The sequence below is a fragment of the Sus scrofa genome, chromosome 11 (assembly GCF_000003025.6).
Source record: "Sus scrofa isolate TJ Tabasco breed Duroc chromosome 11, Sscrofa11.1, whole genome shotgun sequence".
NCBI lineage: Eukaryota > Metazoa > Chordata > Mammalia > Artiodactyla > Suidae > Sus > Sus scrofa.
Genome location: NC_010453.5, coordinates 55,955 through 78,320, shown reverse-complemented (window position 1 = coordinate 78,320; position 22,366 = coordinate 55,955). Strand labels below are relative to the sequence as shown.

The following is a 22,366-nucleotide window of genomic DNA, read 5'->3' as shown; positions in this document are numbered from 1 at the left end:
GGCGAAGCCAGCAGGACGTGACGCCACAGGAAGGCCGAGGATGGGGACACTGTCACCATCACCTTTAGCTTCCCCTGGCCCAGATAGGCTGGCACCCAGGACCTGTGAGCCACGCTGGAGGCCTGACTCAAGCTTTTGGGCTTCCGATGTGGTGGGCGGAGAGGCCCTGGGCTGATGACTGAAGAGGCCCGAGGGGCTTGTAAAGGGTGACCTTGAAAGACCTACTTGATTCTCTGTCTACCTTACGTAAGAATCTTGAACTTGACATTTCCATATCAATAGGAGGGAAAATACCAGACAGTTGTTTGGTTAAAGCAATTTTTCCTGCTCCAGGAGCGCTAGAGTTTCACTGGGGCAGGAGAGGAACCAGTCACGTCACGTCAGGACAACTCACGGGGACACTGGTGTGAAGCCACCTCACCTGGCTGTTCACACTTCCCAACTCTGCAGCATCTGCACCCGTCTTCCCCCTTTTCCTCGGCACAGCCTCTGCGCATGGCGTGCCCGGCCCCCGCGTCCCCACGCCTCCACCATACATAGAAGCCCGCCCACCTTTACAGAGACGTCAAGGGATGTGCCCAAAGGAGGAGGGCACATCAACAGGGAGGAGCACCTGGCTCCAAGGATGGCTTTGTCCATTGTGTCCCCCGGCTCCTTGTCATCCTGGGAAGCCTGTGGCATCTGTGGTCCAGGCCCTCTTCTCCCTCTGACTAACACGCTGTGTGGGCTCAGGGAAGTCACTTCTTCCGGGAGCTTGGCTTCTGCCTCTGTAACAGGACGGCTGGATGAACGCCAGTGCACACTCCCACTCCAGCTTCGGTGATTCTCCTGACCCAAGATTTCAGGGAACCCAGATTTCTGTCAGTCCATCTCCTCGGTCTCCTCACCCCACAAACCCTCACCTGAAACTAAGCAGGACAGAAAGGTGAGGAAGGAGACTCAAATTTACTTATTTATTTTTTGTCTTTTTTTTTTTTTTTTTTTTTTTTTTTTTGCCTTTTCTAGGGCCGCTCCCGTGGCATAAGGAGGTTCCCAGGCTAGGGGTCGAATTGGAGCTGTATCCGCCGGCCTACACCACAGCCACAGCAACTTGGGATCCAAGCCACGTCTGCAACCTACACCACAGCTCACGCCAACACCGGATCCTTAACCCACTGAGCAAGGCCAGGGACTGAACCTGAAACCTCACGGTTCCTAGTCGGATTCGTTAACCACTGAGCCACAACGGGAACTCTAGGAGACTCAAATTTAGTAAGAGCTGATTTCGAACCAGAGTTGTGCTGGGTGCTGTTCGCCAACGTTCCTGATTTTCATTCGTTCTGCTACTGCTCTCCTGTAGATGAATTCCTGGTATGCATAAACTCCTCTTCGTTTCCATGATGCGCCGTCTTTCCGTGCCTCTGCATCTGGAGTGTGTTCCTCCCGCCCCCTCTGTGCCTCAGAACTCAGGACAGAACCATTGACTGTGGAGGGCACCCCACAAGAATACCCCGCCACACCGATTTTCCTGTAAAGAGTTGGAGAGAAGGCTGGGTTGAAGGCGGGCTTAAAAAGGATGAGCAAGGACGATTCTCCCTGTAAAGGCCTGGAGATGGTTTTCTGATTTACTACAATCTGGACCATTTGGGGACCAAGGTCATGAATCCTTGATTCTACTTGTGGAAAGGGATAAAAAAGGGGGTTTTGGTTTCTTTCCGTGACTTCCTGGGGACCTTCATGGTATGTGGGAATGTCTTGCTCCCTTATCCCTTTTTTTTATGGCTCCACCTACAGTGCGTGGAATTTCCTCCCCAGGCCAGGGACTGAACCTGCGCCACAGTGGCAACTCAAGCCGCTGCAGTGACAATGCTGGATCCTTAACCCGCTCACCACAAGGGAACTCAATGATCACTTTTTTTTTTTTTTTTTTTGTCTTTTTGCCATTTCTAGGGCCGCTCCCGTGGCATATGGAGGTTCCCAGGCTAGGGGTCGAATTGGAGCTGTAGCTGCTGGCCTACACCACAGCCACAGCAATGAGGGATCCGAGCCACATCTGAAACCTACACCACGACTCACGGCAACACCAGATCCTTAACCCATTGAGCAAGGCCAGGGATCGAACCTGCAACCTCACGGTTCCTAGTCAGATTTGTTAACCACTGAGCCATGACAGGAACTCCAATGATCACTTTTAATGCAGAATTCAGGTTTAGATTTGTAGGTGAGCTGCTCCCTCCAGAATACTGGGTAAAGAAGTGCCTGGAAGACTCTGGCCTTGGCCTGTACATGCTTTAAAGGGCAATTGGCAATTCAAAATCTTTTTTTAAATTAATTAATTAATTTATTTATTTATTTTTGTCTTTTTTTTTTGCTATTTCTTGGGCTGCTCCTGCGGCATATGGAGGTTCCCAGGCTAGGGGTCTAATCGGAGCTGTAGCCACCGGCCTACGCCAGAGCCACAGCAACTCGGGATCCGAGCAGCGTCTGCGACCTACACCACAGCTCATGGCAACACCGGATCGTTAACCCACTGAGCAAGGGCAGGGATCGAACCTGCAACCTCATGGTTCCTAGTCGGATTCGTTAACCACTGCGCCATGACGGGAACTCCGCAATTCAAAATCTTGTCCCACCTATGCCTCTGCCTGAAGTTTTGTGAAAAGTCTCAGAGACAAGACCTGAAGACAATTACAAGAACCTATGTGAGGAGCCCATGACTGCCCCCCTGGGCAAGCCCATGCTGGCCCCAGGACCCTCCCCAAGCACACATGTTGAGAAGCTGCGGAAGCTCCAGGGCGATGCCACCCTCCTTCCAGCTACACCGAAGGCCACGGACAACGCCCAGGCAAAACACATTTAGGTAAATTCACATCAATTCAACAGATTTCACCAAACCTTGCTACTGCACTTGAGAAACTCCAAGGTTTCAGTGGCTTATTTCCCACGTGAAGTCTGTAAGGGAGGCAAGAGTCAGGGCGGGAGGGGGATTTCCTCATAGCCCTTCTGGGCCAGGCCTCGCCCTACGTGTCCACACCCAGAAAGGGAAGAAGGAAGAGTGAGCAGGAAGCTCCCAGGAGGGCGCCGCGGACCAGCCATGCAGCCCACTCTTGGTGGCTCAGAGGCAGCGGCTTCCTGAGGCTGCAAGGGGCCTGGGAAACCAAGGTCCGGGCCGGGCAGATGCCCTTTGGCTCTGAGGCGGAGTCGGACTCCCCCGAGGCTGTCTCTGCCCCAGCCCCAGCCCCAGCCCCACCCCACCGAGCCCTCCCGGGTGGTACTGGGGGTGGGGGAGGGGCTGTGAGACCCTCTGCGCCCGGGCCTCCCCCTTTCCCACTCTGGGGCAGCTTTGCCCTCAACTCGCCGGTCCTTCCATCCTTCCTGCACCTCCCCACTCTTCCCTCTGCTCTTGGCGCAAAGCAGAGCATCTGCACTACAGGCACCATTCCTGCAGAAGAAGCTGGTCTGAAAGTACAGGCTGAAAGGGAATACGCCCCCGACTCCCACCCCAACAACCAAGCTGGAGCCCAAAGGATACCGCCTCGGGTCTCCACTAGTGTCCCCACATGCAGTTTCATCAGTCACTGCCGTGCCTCGGAACTCGAGGGGAACCCTCTGCACCGAGGGTACCCTCCTTCGCGTCTGAGAAGCGCGACGGCCGGTTCATACGCGCGCGCCCCCTTGTGGCAAAGACGAGTTACTGCAGGCTGAGGACAGACGGTCCCCACCCCACAATCAGGGATCATTTTCTCCCTGTTGGCATCGTTACTGGTCGAAAGCCCAGATTCCATTTCAGCCAGAGCTGGGGACTGTGGTTTCTCCTCTGTATCCCCAGAGCGCTTACCGATGGAGAGACTTGCTGGTCACATATAAATTTAAAACAGCTGCTGCAAAGTTGGTTTAGGACCCATCAGTGACCAGGCGTTTTATCCAAGCCTTCACGTTATCTCAAATAGGCTCTCAGATGCTCAGTGCCTAACGAGGGCTTCCTGAAGACTAGAGGGTTATAATTCCAGGTCCGGGAGTAGAAGCAATGGGCCATGAGCGCAAGTCTTGCACATTCTCCTGGTGCTGAACCCACCCCGCCTCCTGCCCTTAGCAGGGCCTGTCTAGGCACTTGACCTTGGGGCTGCTCGGGGCTCCCTTCCCTAAAAGGCCAGAGCAGCCAAAGCATAACTCCAGGACACCGTCTTCAAGGTTGGGAGCTGACCGTGTATCCCAGCAGTGCTGCTCGTGTGTGGCTCTGGTTGGGTCATTTCACCCCTTCCATCATTTATTCTCCCGGGCACCTCCAAGATGGTCAGAATTCTCTTCCTGATGCATGTAGTTTCTCTGAATACAGAGGAGGACTCTTTTCTTCTTCAAACACAGGTGTCTTGCAGCCTGTGGTTGGGGCGATGCTGGACAGGACACTCTCTTTCTGGGACTGCAGGTCCTGTTTTCTGAGCAGCTGAAACACAGCCGGCTGTGCTAGGACATGGTCAGTGTCTCTGTCCCCACAGCCAGGGAGCCGCGAAGCCAGACCAGACCTCCAAAGCACTTTGAGAGATGCGAGAGAATCAGTGATGTACTGGACACAGCTCAGGAGAATCAAGCATCCCTTTTACGGTGTTCCTGCGGCTACGGAGGGATGTGGTGGCAGCGTCTCCAGGAAGGGCTCTTCTGTCCCAAGTGGGCTGTGGATGAAACGTTTTAAGCCGTCCCAGAAAAGGGGCAGGAAAGCTTGCACTCTGCCCTGCTCATGCCATCTCGACTTGAAATGCATAACAACACAAAAGGGTATTTTAATAGGGAACACTTACAAAGTGCTTGCTGGGAGTTCAAAGCTCTTGTAAAGACTGAAGCGCAAAACAACCCTGCAGCAGGTGTTACAATTAGCGCCATCTGACAGAACAAGGAAGAGGGTGACAGAGGCTGCTTCTCACCTAATGTTTACCATGCTCAGGTCACCCCAGTAAGAAACGAACTTGTAACAGCTCACTTAATCCTGATGGGCCGAGTGATTTTCCTATGATCATCCTTTTATAGGTGAGGGACACCTCCATGGGGGGGGCATGGCAGAGGCAGCAGAGGGCAGCCCCCCGGCAATGGAGGAGGGAGCCTCAGTTCTCAGGCCCTGGGGGGACTCTTCCTGTGACCCATGGCCTAGGTGGGAGCCGAGGTGTCTCTCAGAGCCAGGCCCTCGGGCCTCACACCGTGGATGGCAGGCAGGGCAGAGGGGGCCTGTGCCTCAGTCCCTGGGCTTCCTGATGCCAGAGCAGAGCTGGGAGGCTTGGCTGTCAACAGCACAGAAGGAAGGAATGCAGGGCGGGATGGGGCAGGGCTGTGACCGGGCCCTGCGTGTCCTGGGGGCTGTCCCTGGTCTGTGTAGGGGCAGGCGGCCCAGAGCTGGGAGCACCTCCAACGCGGAAATGCTGTGGTGTTTTCTGAGAGACGCTGCCCACGCGGGGGAAATGACAGGTGCTTTTTACAAAAGTGGCCTCGGTCCAGGCACCCCCCCCCCCCACTCCCTGAGCCTGAGGCTCAGCCAGGACACAGGCACGCAGGGGCCCTTTGAGGGGCTGGTGCTCCTGCCACGTGGGCAGTAGAGAAGGGCTGGCCTCTGGCAGCGCCCCTTATTCTCCAGGTCCTCACCCATGTGCCAGCCTGTGGTGCAGGGTCCCGTGCCATCCACGAGGCGCTTCTGCTGGGCACAGACATTGTGAGCGGGAGGGCGGACACAGGGGTGGCCAGCCTGTCCCTTGTCAGTGGCGGCACATTTTTACAAAAGGGCAGATCATGCAGATCAACTATTACAAAGTCCGAAAGTTTAAAAATGTCTTCCTTTGCAATTTCAGGATAATTTGAAATTAGAGAGGGCAGGTGATTTATTTCTGAGTCTATACTAACACACACTAACCTAGCAGTCAAGGTTAAAACTTGAGTGATTTCCAATGATTTGTATGTTGCCTATTATATCTTTGGCTTTTTTTTTTTTTTCTTTTTAGGGCTGCACCCTGTGCCAAGGCCACAGCAACACTGGATCCTTAACTCACTGAGTGAGGCCAGGGATCGAACCCTTGTCCTCACAGAGAGGAGGTCAGGTTGTTATCCTGCTAAGCCACACGCACACACGCGTCTGGGCTGTTTCGGTTTGATGGTGTTGGCAACGGATCTCTAGGTCACTCGAATCAGCTGTGTCAGTCCCCGAGGCTGCTGGGCGGCAGTTTGGATCCATGGAGCTGCGTCGAGGCCCAGGGGCAGTGGGGGGCCAGCATCGTTGGTGCCTTTTTATTACCCGAAGTGGGGGCTGACTGTCCTTCTGTCCTGGTGCAGGACTCGAGCTCCAAAAAGGGACAGGAGGCGCTCACCTCTGTGGAGGGCAGTGAGCACTTCTGAGAAGGTCCTACCCGCCGGGAAATGAGACGGCGTGGAGCAGCCCACGGCCCTCGCCCACGGTGAGGACTCAGCCCCTATAGCAGCATGCCCCTCCCTCAGTGACCTGGAGCCCTGTGGGGTCTCAGGGGTGACACCTTGGGGACCCTCGGCCTCTGTGGCAGAGGTGGCTCCCTCCTGAATGTTTGGGGCATGACAGGGTGGCCGTTCCTCCAGGCCCTGTGTGAACAACCGCTTGGGGACCCTGTGTCCCCGGCCCAGATACGGGAGTCCAGGGGTGGCTGAAGCTGCTTAAGCCCGGGCCGAGAGCCTCGACTTGATGCTGGCCGTCAGAAGAGGCTGGACACAGTTCTGTAGCCTGCCCTGGCCTGGCCCTGGGGCCAAGGAGCAGTACTTGGGGGGAGGGGGCCCCAGGAGCCCAGGACACTCTTCACCCCGGCTCTTCCCGGAGTATCCTCTTCCTAAAGTAGTTCTTCCCCGAGGCTTTTTGGCCAGAACCTCGAAGCCCCTTGACTAGTCTGACGCATGCTCCCCCTTCTTCCTGCCCCTTCCAGCACCTGCGTTTCACACTGGAAGGCTTGGGTCAAGTCCTGGCCCTCCCTGCAGGTGTCCTGAGGGTTGCAGCCCTGGAGTGCCACCTCCCCGGCCTTCAGTGCCCTCCCAGGCTGCCCCTAGGCTGGAACTTGGGGTCCGCAAAGCTTTGCATGTGCTGGTGGGGCCCCCGGCGTGACCATGTGCTCTCAGGGCTGGTCTGCATCCATGAGGCCGCGGGCATCACGAAACGTGTCTGGGTCACTGCTGTGCCACACGCGGGAGGCAGTGTGCGGGAGGCCGAGCAGCGTGTGCGTGACTCTTATAATCTAGGAGGTGGGACAGAACTGGACTAAAGTAGGGATCAGCGAAGGGCAGACAGCAGAGGATGTCGAGAGTGGGCTGGGGGGTGGAGCGAGCGGCCTCTGGGGTAGGTCCCAGGGGGTGACGAGAGGGTTGGCATCGACCCAGGTTTGTCTGCAGCTGAGAAGAGGTGCATTCATGAGGCAGCCAAGTGAGGAGAAGAACAAACCTCGGATCCCCTTCCCTGAAGGCGAGGGGCTCGAGATGTTTATGGCACAAAGCAGTCGGGGGGGGGGGCGGGGGGGGCTAGGTGTGGGGGAGGGGCCCGAGGGAGGAAAGGGGGAGGTGGTCCGTGTTCGGCACCGGCCCACTCTCAGGACCTGTGCAGAACTCTAGTCGTGTGTGGCCAGCCTGAAAACAGCAGGAGCCAACTCTAAGTTCCTAGGAAACCGCTCAGACCCCACTGCTATATTGACCGGCTGCGCGGTCTGGTGACACACATCACCCGGGCTCAGGGAAGCGTGGAGGGGGTGCAGTCAGAGGGGAAAAGCAGCCACAGCAGGGGGACCAGGACAGCGGGACACAGGCGGAGGGGTTTCCAACAAGCTGGTCCCTCATCTGCTGCTCTGGAGACGCACTCAGGGATCTCCGTTAGGGTTCCAGCCTCTGCTAACCCTGCGGGGCATGGCAGCGTCCCCTCTGCTGCTTCTCTGTCCTCCGGGAGGTCACCAGTGCCTCGAAGGGACCAAGGTCCCTGGGCTCCCTATGAGAGATCACAGTGATGGACTGGGGGGGGGGGCACTCTGTGCTTGGGCTGCACCTGTTACCCCCTGAAGCCAGGGGCCCCAGGTGATGCTTTTGGGGGCATTTGGCTCAGACCACAAGGGCTCGATGGACAGACGCAGTGATGGGAACACAGGCTGATTCTCAACCTATGTAACTTTATTCCCCAGCTGGCTGCCCCAAAGGGTCACAGGCAGGAATCAGCACAGTTCAAGGGGAATCTGGGTGTTCCCTGGGAGCCGCCCTAAGGCCTGCAGTCACTCCCGGCCGGCAGGCCCCCAGACGCCCACCCCTTCCGTCCGCAGAGAGCAGAGGCGCCTGGCCTGTCCCTGTGACTCAGCGTCTTGCCACGCTGGGCCACCTGCCAGCTGCCACCTGGAGGAGCAGGGCCAGCTCCCACTCCAGGTCGTCTGCCCTCCGAGCCAGGCAGGCTCTCCTGGCCTCCAGTGCTAGGGCCTGGTCGCTCCTCAGGGCCCAGGGCCCCAGGCTCTCTCCTGCCTCTGCCAGGTCCTGCCTGTCCTCCTGCCACAGCCAGCGGGAAAAGGACACAGATGAGGAAGACGGCCCCACTGCCCTGGGCCCACCCAGTGACAGTCCCCCCAACCAGCGTCCCAACGCCTGCGCAGGGACTGGCCCCACGTGTCACAAACACAGACACAGTGTCCCTGAGTTTATGGTGCCGCGTTCGTTCCTGCACAACAACTAATTATTTCATCACACAATCGTCACGGTTAATAACTTGGAACAATTAGTGAGGAATTAAATCTTTTACAGCCCCTCTGCTCATCCTGTGTGTTCCTTCCTTAATACCAGGGATATTTACACACCGTCTCTGTGAGCACAGAGGCTTCCCGCCTCTTCATTCTCACAAATCGCTCTCATCTGAGCCCCGTCCCTCCACCCTGCAGCCGAGATGCTGGCTCAGCAAGGTCTCCGGGGAGGGTCTGGGTGAGCTGGGGGTGCGGTAGGGCTCCTTGGGAGGGGACACGACGACCTGCACCCGGGTCCCCCGGGGGGAGGACCCAGTGTGGGGGTTCAGGGGCCTTGGGGGCCAGAGGAAGACACGGCTCTGTGCGTTTCGTGGCTGTCGCGTGGCCCGTCGGACCTCGTCTACACCCAAGATAAATCCTGTCGACTTGTCTGGGGGCCCAGGGGCCCTTTCTGGTGGTGTTTGACTTGAGAGGTCAGTGTGACCAAGGAGAATGGATTTTCCAGACCCCTTTCCCCCAAGGCGCAGGCACACACTCTGTTCTCGTGGAACCGTCTGTGTTCCGGGAGCATCTGGGCTCCCAGGTGTGAAGAGGGATTTCCTGGTGAACGGGCTCTCCCGGAGCTGGAACCCGCTCTTGGAAGCCTGGTGGCAGGGGGCACCTGCCCCCCCCGCCAAGGGCACTGCCATCTCCAGCACCTCAGCAAGGCCGGCACTAGGGTGACACGAAGGAGGCACTGGGCTTGGGTGCAAAAGTCAAAGGGGCACCAAAAACTCAGGTCCAGAGAAAGAGTATTTTAACGAAGTGCTAAAAACCAAGCTCAGACTGAGGCCCACCAGCCGGACACCTGCTTTAGTGAAGTTTCATCGAGCTCTGTGCAGACACAGCTTTTACTTCTACCCCCTGCCTGTGTGGCCTCCAACCTCCCTGTGTCTACGCCGCCAGAGACCTGAGCTGGGATGGGAGCGGTGTAGACGGGACGCTTGTTCCAGGACCCTGGGCTATTAGGCTGCCTCTAAAGAAGCTGTTTCCAGTGTCCCCTTTTCATGTCCCTCCCGGTCTTGCCATCAGTTTCCTCAGAGGCCCAAGGAGACTCACAGGCTTCATGGCTCAGCCTTCGGTTTGCCAAACCCAACAGGCAAAACCAGACTGTGGCTCGCAGGCCTTGTGGTCAGAGCTGGTCATGTGGTTCCCACCCCCTTCTATGGAGGGGCTGTGACTCTGTGGACCCCACCCCGTGAGACCCAGCTATCTGTGGACGCCTCAGGAGCTGAGATGACGGTCTTGCGGCCTTACCACGGGCAGCAGTTGGCCTGGCTTGTCCTCCTCTTTCTGGAGCGCTAAGGCTTGAGCAGTGAGCTGGAAGAACTCCTCGTTCAGCGCATCCAAACTGTCTTCCACCTGCCGTGTCTTCCTCTAGAAACAAGCGACAGATGGTCGTTGTTACTTTCACTTTTATTCTCGTGTCATTAAAAGTCCATCGGGCACCGGCCCTGTGACAGCGGCATCAGTGACGGACACACAGGGGTCCAGTCAGGTCTGCCCTCGAAGAACGCGGCCCCTGAAGAAAAGTAAAGCCAGGCCTACCATCCAGTCGCGTGAAGGTTATTGTGGAGGGAAGTACAGGAGCTACAGGAGCGAAAAGCAGGACCACTAAGCCAGGCGGGTGTGGTCAGGGAGCTCTCTCCGGAAGGGGAGAGGCATCTCAGCTGAATCTTAACAACAAATAGGAATTAACTGGGTGGACAATGGGAGAAGGCCCTGTGAGGCCAGAGGAACAGCATGTGTGGAAACACGGAGATACAAGAGAGCACAGGGAACATTCATCCACCTCTCAGTTCATCCATCCATCCATCCATCCCTCCCTCCATCCATCCTTCCATCCATGCATCTTCCCATCCATCCATCCCCCCATCCATCCCTCCATCCATCCATCCATGCATCTTCCCATCCCTCCACCCACCCACCCATCCATCCATCCATGCATCTTCCCATCCCTCCACCCACCCATCCATCCATCCATCCATCCACCCATTCATCCATCCATCCTCCCATCCATCCTTCCACCCACCCACCCATCCATCTCTCCATCCATCCATCCATCCATGCATCTTCCCATCCCTCCACCCACCCATCCATCCATCCATCCACCCATCCATCCATCCCTCCTCCCATCCCTCCATCCCTCCTCCCATCCCTCCATCCATCCTCCCATCCCTCCATCCATCCTCCCATCCCTCCATCCATCCTCCCATCCATCCTTCCACCCACCCACCCATCCATCCATGCATCTTCCCATCCATCCATCCCCCCATCCATCCCTCCATCCATCCTCCCATCCATCCTTCCACCCACCCACCCACCCATCCATGCATCTTCCCATCCCTCCATCCCTCCTCCCATCCCTCCTTCCACCCACCCACCCACCCATCCATCCATCCATCCCTTCATCCATCTATCCTCCCATCCATCCATCCATCTTCCCATCCACCCATCCTTCCATCCATCCATCCACCCATCCATCCATCCATCCATCCCTCCATCCATCCACCCATTCATCCATCCATCCTCCCATCCATCCTTCCACCCACCCACCCATCCATTCACCCGTCCATCCATCCATCCCTCCTCCCATCCCTCCATCCCTCCTCCCATCCCTCCATCCATCCTCCCATCCATCCTTCCACCCACCCACCCATCCATCCATGCATCTTCCCATCCATCCATCCCCCCATCCATCCCTCCATCCATCCTCCCATCCATCCATCCCTCCTCCCATCCCTCCATCCCTCCTCCCATCCCTCCATCCATCCTCCCATCCATCCTTCCACCCACCCACCCACCCATCCATGCATCTTCCCATCCCTCCACCCACCCATCCATCCATCCATCCATCCACCCATCCATCCATCCCTCCTCCCATCCCTCCATCCCTCCTCCCATCCCTCCATCCATCCTCCCATCCATCCTTCCACCCACCCACCCATCCATCCATGCATCTTCCCATCCCTCCATCCCTCCTCCCATCCCTCCATCCATCCTCCCATCCATCCTTCCACCCACCCACCCACCCATCCATCCATCCATCCCTTCATCCATCTATCCTCCCATCCATCCATCCATCTTCCCATCCACCCATCCTTCCATCCATCCATCCACCCATCCATCCATCCATCCATCCCTCCATCCATCCACCCATTCATCCATCCATCCTCCCATCCATCCTTCCACCCACCCACCCATCCATTCACCCGTCCATCCATCCATCCCTCCTCCCATCCCTCCATCCCTCCTCCCATCCCTCCATCCATCCTCCCATCCATCCTTCCACCCACCCACCCATCCATCCATGCATCTTCCCATCCATCCATCCCCCCATCCATCCCTCCATCCATCCTCCCATCCATCCATCCCTCCTCCCATCCCTCCATCCCTCCTCCCATCCCTCCATCCATCCTCCCATCCATCCTTCCACCCACCCACCCACCCATCCATGCATCTTCCCATCCCTCCACCCACCCATCCATCCATCCATCCATCCACCCATCCATCCATCCCTCCTCCCATCCCTCCATCCCTCCTCCCATCCCTCCATCCATCCTCCCATCCATCCTTCCACCCACCCACCCATCCATCCATGCATCTTCCCATCCCTCCATCCCTCCTCCCATCCCTCCATCCATCCTCCCATCCATCCTTCCACCCACCCACCCACCCATCCATCCATCCATCCCTTCATCCATCTATCCTCCCATCCATCCATCCATCTTCCCATCCACCCATCCTTCCATCCATCCATTCACCCATCCATCCATCCATCCCTCCATCCATCCACCCATTCATCCATCCATCCTCCCATCCATCCTTCCACCCACCCATCCATCCATTCACCCGTCCATCCATCCATCCATCCATCCATCCTCCCATCCATGCATCCAGGCACTCACCCATCCACTCATACAGAAAGATTTATTGGAGTTCCTGTTGTGGTGCAGTGGAAACCAGTCTGTGGGTTGGGGATCTGGTGTTGCCACGAGCTGTGGTGTAGGTCACAGACATGACTTGGGTCCCACGGTGCTGTGGCTGTGGGGTACGCTGGGAGGTGTAGCTCCAATTCGACCTGAAGCCTGGGAACTTCCATATGCCACGGGTGTGGACCTAAAAAGCAAATAAATAAATAAATAAACAAATATTTATCGAGCACCCACTATGTGTCAAGCCAGTGCTTGGTTCTGGGACTCCATTAGTGAATTTCCAAGGCAATCAAGTCTATAAGGAATGGCAGACACAGAACAAGGCAACATTAGTGACGAGTGAGGGGACCTCCCGAGGAGATGTTCAGGTCGCTGTGGGATGGCATCAAGCCTCAGTGTGGTGGCAGATGGAATCTGTCTTGAAAAGCGGGATGTGGTGCTGGAGATTTAGAGGGGGGGGGGCTGGGGACTGCAGGTCGCGAAGGGCCTCTTGGCTCCTATGGCAGAGACATTTCAGATGAAGAACTGCTTGTCTCGGCCGCTCTTATAGACAGAGATGATCGAGTGGTAACGTTTGGGTCACGAGATGGAAAAGGGTGTTGCTGAGGGAACGGACTCGGTCAAACTCTTTCAAGAGCCGACTCAGTCATCCTTCCACCTGGCTGCTTTTCTAGCGGCTGCACGTGACGGGGAAGACGAAGCCACGTGCTAAGGGTCACGAAGTGGAAAGATGGAAGCACGCGTCCCCAGGGCTGCAGGCACAGTGGTGCCGGGGGGTTTGCTTTAAGCCTGGACCACTGAAGCTCCCTGTGGGGCATTCTGCGGGGTACCACCACCACATCCCATGCAGTGTGCTTGGCGGTCGGGCAAAGACCACCTCTGGCTCCACACAAGAGATGCCAGAAAAAACAGCAATGCAAATGTGGAGCTGCATTAGAATGGCTGTCTTGCGACATGGAGGCGGGGGACGCAAGTCAAGGGCAGGACAGCTGAAGGCGTGGGCACAGGTGCTCCTCCTCGGAGGCTGAGGAGTCAACCCCTCTTTGGGCAGATGGGGAGGCTCCAGGGCTTTCATGGAAGAAACCATGTCAAGACTGGATGGGAAGTGGCTGACCCTTTTCTGAACTTGAATTAAAAACCTGCACCCGCCCTGAGCACGTGAGCCAGCAGGCTTCTTGCTCTGGGCTGAGGCGGGAACAGGCCTGGAGGGAGAAACTGGAACTGTGGGGGTGCCTCGCCCCATGGGAGGCCAGAGCTGCGACGTGGCCCTGTGACTAACAGGCCTGGAGGTGGCGGGTGTGCGAGCAGAGATGACCTCAGCTGTGCCCAGAGGGGCCTGCACCGAGGACAGCTCATGAAGGCGCCAGCAGACATGACAGGCAACCCAAGAGGCAGGGGACAGTGTGTGACCATCATGGAAGGTCACGGCAGCAGGAGAGACAGAGGAAGATGAGCCCTGGGGCAAGGACAGGACCTGTGGAGAAGAGACCCACAGAAGTGAAGAAGTGCCAAGGGGGCGGAACGAGCCGGGTCATCTAGAGACAGCGCAAGGGGCTCCGTGGAAGCGCAGCGAGGTCACCTGGAACGCGGCACTGTGGTGCCAGTGGATGGGAAGCATGAGGGGAAGCGGAGAGACGGGAGTGGGCACCCAGCACTGCCTGGCAGGAGTTCCCGTCGTGGCGCAGCGGAAACGAATCCAACTAGGAACTATGACGTTGCAGGTTTGATCCCTGGCCTCAGTTTGTGGGTTAAGGATCCGGTGTTGCCATGAGCTATGGCGTAGGTCGCAGACACAGCTCGGATCCTGTGTTGCTGTGGCTGTGGTGTAGGCCGGCGGCTGTAGCTCTGATGTGACCCCTAGCCTGGGAACCTCTACGTGCCGTGAGTTTGGCCCTAAAAAGCAAAAAAAAGGTACTGCCTGGCAGTGTCCACTCAGACGGCGCCTCGTCACACGGATATTTCAGCAGGTGTCTGTGCTGTGTGTGTGTGTGTGTGTGTTTCTCACTGGACGGGGAGAGCCCTGTTTGGCTCCCGCCGGGTCCCTGAGGAGCCGAGCTCCCCTTCCTCTTCTGCTTCTCGGTGAGGCTGGGCCCCGGTTGCAGGAGGAGGAGCACAAGGTCTGCATGAGGACAGGATGGGACTGGAAACGGCCCTGGGCCGTTACCTCCCTCTGAGGCTCCCTCTCCATGTGTGCAGGCTGATTGAGGGGAAGGCCTGTGTCAAGGTGTGTGTGCATGTGTGTGATTATGTGCATGTGTGAGTGTGTGATCGTGTAGACGTGTGCGCACACGTGTGAGTGTGTGCACGTGAGTGTGCACGTGTGATCGTGTAGACGTGTGCGCACACGTGTGAGTGTGTGCACGTGTGAGTGTATGTGTGCACATGTGTGTTCTCTGGGACGGCGACCAGCACAGGGCCCCACTCACAGGACGCTCAGTAAACAGCTCGCCTTTATCTGCTCCACTTGGGCACCGTGACGAGAAAACTCACCACGTCAGTCCGTGTGAGTGGTGGATAAAAGGGTTGCCAGGCATTCTGGACACCCGAGGGTCCCACGTCAGGCAGCTTCACGTGTCCCGGGCTGTCACCCGCATGAAGAGGGAAGTGGAAGCAACACTCCTCCCGTAGAAAGAGTCTCCCAGCCTGTCCCCCACCCCCACCCCGCACAGGAGGGAAAAGTGCTGGAGCAACAGACACCCCAAGGGGCAGTGTCACTTGTGAGTGGGCAAAAACAGGGGTTTCCGAGGCTGCCCTGTCAGAAGGCGGCTTCACAGGTTTGCTTCACAGTTCTGCTCCCTTTCAGATCAGATCTGCCTTCGTGTCTTTTTTTGCGTGTGTCTGTTTTTAGGGCTGCACCCACGGCATATGGAGGTTCCCAGGCTAGGGGTCGAATCGGAGCTGTAGCTGCCGGCCTACACCACAGCCACAGCCACGCGGAATCCGAGCCGTGTCTGTGACCTACACCACAGCTCAAGGCAACGCCAGATCCTTAACCCACGGAGCAAAGCCAGGGATCGAACCTGTAATCTCATGGTTCCTAGTAGGATACGTTTCTGCTGCGCCATGACGGGAACTCCTCACTTTTGTTTTTCTAACTGTAAACAGTGACCCTGTTTGGTGCCGCGTATGAATAAAGTGCACCGCTGCCATATAAACAAGCACACCGACACCCCCTAACCTGCTGAGGCCCCAGGGCTTTGCCTGCACCCCTGTGCCACGGTCTTGGGTGCTGCCCTCTCACTGGGAGTGGGCATTTTTCTCACGGGGGATGCTGGGCCATTAGGCGGGAGCAGTCACCCTGAGCCATCCTGAGCCTGGGCCTCCACAGCCCTTTTGTGCTTCTCCCCCAGCCACCGGGAGGACCCGTCTTGGCTGACCCGCAGGCCAGGAGGAGGAGGAGGGACTCCAGCGGAGAGCTGCCCACTGCAGAGCCCCAGCAAGCCCAGTCTAGGGCAGGGACCCAGCCAAGGGCCACAACTGCTGGGGCCCCCAGACCACCGGCAGCAAACGCTCCTGCTCTGCTGCTGAGGTTCCCAGCGCCGAAAGCTCCCTGAGGAGCAGCCTTTGTTCTTCATCAGGGCTTCTCATCACCTCCCCCAAGCTGGCCTCACTCCCCGGCTCTGCTGTGCCCCCTTCTCTTTTTAAGAATAAGCAAATGTTTCCACAGGCAATTCTCTATCCTCATCTTTCCCTTTAAAGACACGCACAGTTCTCTTTAACATCATTTTTATACCTGCTTTAATATTTCCTGATAGGTCTCTACCATAATTAAGACAACTCCTATTACTGGAAATTTAGGTCATTTACTTTTATGTTATAAAAATTGCAATGAACATATTTCTTAGTGTTTACCTGTATTTAAAAATTAGTTCCCTTTAGAGAAACTCTTAGAATTGGGGACCCTAGGTCAAATGGAATGAATATTTCAGAGGCTTTTTTGGGGGCCGCATTTGCAGCACATGGAAGATCCTGGGTCAGGGGTCGAATCTGAGCCAGAGCTGTGGCCATGCTGGGTCCTTAATCACTGTGCCACAGCAGGAGCTCCTTTGGAGGCATTTGATACAAATTGCCAGATTACTTTCCAAAAAGGTTTAAATTTTGTACCCTTCAACCAGTGGCATATGGGAGTGTTTATTCCTTTATTCCTCGGTTACCTAGTACGTAAGTCAAATGTTTCAGGTAGATAAAAGAGGGCATCTAGTTTAACATTTTTCTGATTCTTTGAACATTTTTTGCTGTTGCTGCTATTTTACAGCCGCACCCGTGGCATATGGAGGTTCCCGGGCTAGAGGTCAAATTGGAGCTGCAGCTGCCGGCCTACACCACAGCCACAGCAGTGCGGGATCCGAGCTGAGACTTCAACCTACACCACAGCTCACGGCAACACCGGATCCTCAACCCACTGAGGGAGGCCAGGGATTGAACCCTCAACCTCGTGGATCCTAGTTGGGTTCATTAACCGTGCTGAGCCATGACAGGAACTCCCGAACGTTTTTATATAATTTACTTTTTGTGTTTCCTTTCTCTTAGGGCCACTTACACATTTTTTTTTTCTAAAAGATTAAAAACATCTACTTCTGGTAAAATTTTGACCTAGAGGTATTGTATTATTTATGTGGCCATACCTACTGTTGCTTTCCTTTTTTTTTTTTTTAATTCTTTTAAACCTTCACAGGCTCCCACCTCCTGCCCTTGTGAATACTGTAGAAGTCAATGACACTTGTTGACTGAAAGATTTTTTTTTATGGGCAGCACCTGCAGCATATGGAAGTTCCTGGGCTAGGGGTCAAATTGGAACTTCAGCTGCGGGCCTACACCAGAGCTCATGGAAATGCTGGATCCTTAACCCACTGAGTGGGGCCAGGGATTGAACCCACAACCTCAGGAGTACTAGTCAGGTTCATTACTGCTGAGCCACAATGGGAACTCCATTGCTTTTTTTTTGGCTCCCTCATAGCATGCAATCTCCAGATCCTTAACCCTCTCAGCCAACAGTGAAATCCTCTCCAATCCCAATTTCTTTCTTTCTTTTTTTGTCTTTTTGTCTTTCTAGGGCTGCACCCACAGCACATGGAGGTTCCCAGGCTAGGGGCTGAATCAGATCTGTAGCTGCCGGCCTATACCACAGCCACAGCAACTCGGGATCCGAGCTGCATCTGTGACCTACACCACAGCTCACAGCAACGCTGGATCCTTAACCCACGGCGCAAGGCCAGGGATCGAACCCGCATCCTCATGGATGCTAGTTGGGTTCGTTAACCACCAAGCCACGATGGGAATTCCTCCAATCCTAATTTCTAGTTCCACAAAACATCCTTCCCAGTCATTTTTCTCCAATCCTGTGTTTGATTTCTGTCCCCCAGGGCCGCACACGGTGTGTAGGTAAGAGGCTGGCAGGAGCAGTGGCCTCCCCACACCAGCCAGATGTGCCCCAGGCTGGCCACCAAGCCGGCTCTTACCTGGAGCTCAGGAAAGGCTCTGTGCCTCTGCGCGAGGCCTGGGTGCTGGGGGTCTCCTCCTTTGACGTCACCCCGGGATTGCTGTCCAGGTCCTGGGTGCTGTAGGGGGCTGGGGAGAAGGAGGACAAGAGGCACCTTTCAGGCCCTGCCGCCCAGTGAGGCACCCTCTCAACTAGAACCAGAGGACACCGGCTGCTGTCAACCTCCCCTGGGTGTCCAGGAGCAGAGATGAGAGCTTAAAGTGATGGAGAGTCTGACAAACCCTGAGGCTTCCCTGCCAGAGGGAACCTCTCAGGGACAGGAGCAGAACTTGCTGCCCGGCAAACGCCAGCTCGGCCTGTCGATTACTTTGAGCTGAAGGCGACGGGGACCCAAGATGAGCTCTCTGCCTTCCCTTGTTTGCCTGAAAACAGGACTTGGGTTCGGAAGATGCCTCCCTCCCTTCTCTGCCAGGAAGGTCGGGAGTACCCTGACCAGCCCAGAGGTGGCACCAGAGGAATTTACATAGAAGCCTGCTAACACTTGATCCAGGACCACTACCCACTCACGTATTTACCACCCCAGAAGCTCAAAGCCCTTTCCTGTCTCATCACTTCTCTAAAAATGTATTGTCCTCTGAGTTCCCATGTGGCTCAGTGGGTGGACAACCTGACACAGTGTCTGTGAGGATGAAGGTTTGATCCCTGGCCTTGCTCAGTGGGATAAGGATCTGGCACTGCCACGAGCTGTGGTGTAGGCCTCAGGGGAGCTCCGATTCGACCCCTCGTCTGGGACATTCCATGTGCTGCAGGTGCAGCAATGCAGCGCCCTGTGGCGAAGATGCCGTATGACCCCGTTCTAACCAGCCCTCTGGCTGCGCAGTGCTGAGGCCTGCTGTTTGCGCTTCTCATGCTGCCCACATGCGGGACCTAAGATGGGCACAGGAGAGGGTGCTCCTCCTGCGGGCCCGTGACTGCCCTCTGCCCTCACCCTTTCAGGCCTGGCAGGGGCACTGCCTCACCCCACGTGGCTGACTGGACTGCAAAACCACATGACATTCTCAACTGTTCCTTCTAGAACGTGCCCGCTGCTTCCTGCTGGGACCCTGGTCAGTACATGCCGTACTCCTCAGAATCCCCTCCCCCCCCCCCAATGCCAGCTCTCAGCCTCCACACCTTGAAATGAGACGCTGCCGGTGTCCAGGGAGCCTCTGGGCCTCAGGGACTGTTCTCAGTTCCTGAGTCAAACCTGCGCGCTCTCACCGCCACCTTTGTGGGTGCGGTTCTCCTCCAGGAAGACCTGTCCCCGACAGCTATGCCAGCAGGACCCAACGTTATCTTAAAGCCTATCTTGCCTTTCCTGATCCTTACAGACTTCTTTAAATCTCTAGCATCTTTATTAGAATCATTGGTTCTCCCTGATTGCAGCTCTGCATCAAAGGCAGCAGGAAACATCTGCTGAGTGACTATCCTCAGGTTGCAGCTCATGCAGCTGGCTGGAAGGTGTTTGCTCCAGACTGCAAGTTCAAGCGGAGTCCAGTCTGCAATCCAGTCTCCAGTTCCTAACTTGCCTTGTCTTTGTGCAGTTCCGCTTTCCCCAGCCCCTGACCCTCCAAGGGCCCCGGGGCCCTGTGACCTTAGCAAGAGTCGAGATTCTTCTCCCCTTTCCTGCAGGAGACTTGAACTCTCTGGTAAGCTTTCCGGGTACCTTAGATGAGGAAGGCCTGCAGGGGTTTGGTGGAGGGATGAGCCGGGAGGGCCGTGCAGGGAGGGCTCTGAGATTCAGTCTCTCGGGCTGAAATCCCAGCTCTGTCCTGGAGCATGACCTCTCTGAGCTTCCGCACCGTTAATAATGCTCCCACCTCCCAGGGTTGTTGTGAGGGTTAAATCAGATAGCAGATACCAGGAAACACAAGCCATTGGGGACGGTGACCCCAGACCGCCAGTAAAAGGGGGTAAGGGAAGGACAGACCATGTATCTTAGCAGATGGAGAGAGATCACATCAACACACACAACCACAGAGGCTGTGTGGCTCTACCCCCAGAGAGACGGGGTCAGAGGAAGGAGGTCAGGAGGAGGCAGGTGGCAATGGCAGTCTGAGGTCAGCGGAGGGAATGTGGCCTCATTCCCATGGGTGGGAACAAACAGCCCCAGTGAATGACTCAGATTCTGATCAAGCCCTCAAACCAGCAACCCCCTGGCAAACTAGGGTGGCCACCACCTGGGGTTACCACCGGCCTGGAGCCCCGAAACCTTGGCCCTGAATTTCGAGTGGGTTGAGGCTCTTCAGGTTCTGCTTATGAGGAATAAGAACCCGGGTGCCAGGGAGCTGGGGGGCCCATGGGCGCCCCACCTGGTGCTGTGGTGCTTCCCCTGGGAGGGCGGAGGCCGGGGCTGTGGGGGCGCGTCACTCGCCAGCTGAGGGTCTTGATGACAGGCGGAGAGAGGCGGCTCAGCCGGCTGACCAGAGGCCTTGGAAGAACAGACAGTCCTGTAACTTTGCTCCAGTTCTGGGCCAGGCAAAGAACAGCAAGGGACCTGGATGCATGTGCGGGCCGAGCTTGGGACGCCATCTCCCAGCAGCCTGGCACCGCCTGCCTGGTCGCAGGGGCCCAAGAACCTGCCCAGGGGCAGTTAAGACCTGCTGTGGGTGCCGGTCTCCTCTGTCTATGCCCCCAGCCCCCTGGGGACACAGGCTGCCACGATGGATTCTGTGCTGCTGCTCTGGGGGTGCCTGCCTGAGCGGAGTCCTTCCCTTAGACGAGGTTGTGGCCATTGTCTCGGACCAACGTTTGGGAGGAGGTTAGGAGCTTGAAGGCGCAGGGGCTGATCTCTGGGCACAGCAGTGCACCCTGGTTTTGACCTTGGTGCGGGGCGCCTGCAGAGCCTAAGGCCCAGGAGTGCGTGAGTGTGCGCGTGCCCGTGTGGGGGGTGCATGTGCAGCGTGTGTGTGTGCTGTGCATACATGCGTGTGAGCGTGCCCGTGCTTCTGAGTCCCCACAGGGTCAGGCTGGCGGGTTGGGGGTGCTCACCTGTCTACTGGCCCCGGTTGGTGGCTCTTGTGTTTGGGAAAGTGCGGCCGCCAGGCCCGCGAGGGCTTGCTCGAGCTCTGGCTGCCGCCCCGGGGCAGGGGCGCGGAAGGTGCCGCCTGGGGAGGAACAGGAACGGCCACCGACAGTTCGCCACACCGGCATCGACCACAAGCCCCAAAGGTGCCGCGCCCTGCCTGCCGCGAGGCTGCCGCGCCCCTGCCTCCTTCGTGTCTCGCTTTCCCGCTCACCCAGGACCGGCCACGCGCTCGGTCCGCGGGCGGGCGGTCCGGGGCCTTGAGGAGCGGGCCCTGCTGCCCTGTGTCTGGACGGGCTCTCCCTTCGCTGCATCTCATCCTCTGTCTTACTGTTTCTAACTCAGAAACCGGTAGAGATTTGCCCTTCGCCCATTCACGCCTCTCACGGGTGTGGTTGGACCGAGAGCCGCACAGCTCAGCTCCCCACCTCAGGGCGCGGCCGGGGGACACGCACGCCTGGGGCCGCGCACGCGCACGCCGTGGGGGTGAGCGTGGGGCCCGCGCACGCCCGGGGTGGGGGGAGGGGCCGCGCACGCCGTGGGGAGCCGCGCACGCCGTGGGAGGGGCCGCGCACCCCCGGGGGTGGGGGCTGGGCAGTGAGGCTGTCTGAGTTGCCGCCCACAGTGAGTTTCCTGGGTTGTAGGATAATCTATCCAAAGTGTTAACAGTTTTTTCTCTGTGATTTGCTAACGCATCATCACATATTTTTTTTGGAAAATTGCCCCCCACTAAGGACAAACAGAACCCACGGCCTTTAGTTTGCAGTAGCATTCAGCCTCCTGACTGGGCTCGCTCGGTGCCCAGGACCGAGAGGCTTCCAGCCTAGTCTCAGGCAAACCTCAGGGGAGAGCAGCTTCTTTGTCCTTTTCCTTCTCGTGATCACTTGGCCGGATATTCTAGCCCAGAAGTGTACAACGGAGAAGTTGAGGAAGGAATGGTTTGGGGAAGTTCCAGGAAGGCTCTCCCCATCATTGCTGGGTCCCCAGGGTTCACAGGCCACACACTCACACACACGCACACGCACACACATGCATGCATCTGCCAGGAAGGGTTTCTGGCATCTCTGACTCCCCTTCCCCAGGGCTGGGACCTGGAGGCCAGTGAGGACTGAGGGTTATGGAAAAAGTGACCCAAGAGCCTGGAGCTCAGCCCCACAGCCCTTTCTGGGGAGTGACCTTCACTGAGGAGCAGTCTGCCCCCCACCCCCATAAG

The 22,366-nt window shown here is 57.0% G+C and overlaps 1 protein-coding gene across 1 annotated transcript; it reads right to left on the bottom strand.

Annotated features, from left to right (window-relative positions):
- LOC110255765 lies at positions 7,984-21,590 on the bottom strand. Its single transcript, XM_021065385.1, has 5 exons — positions 21,120-21,590; positions 20,441-20,559; positions 18,109-18,217; positions 9,972-10,091; positions 7,984-8,487 (listed from the first exon to the last, which is right to left on the bottom strand). The coding sequence occupies exons 1-5, from the start codon at positions 21,465-21,467 to the stop codon at positions 8,302-8,304; spliced, it is 882 nt and encodes a 293-aa protein (XP_020921044.1). The 5' UTR covers positions 21,468-21,590; the 3' UTR covers positions 7,984-8,301.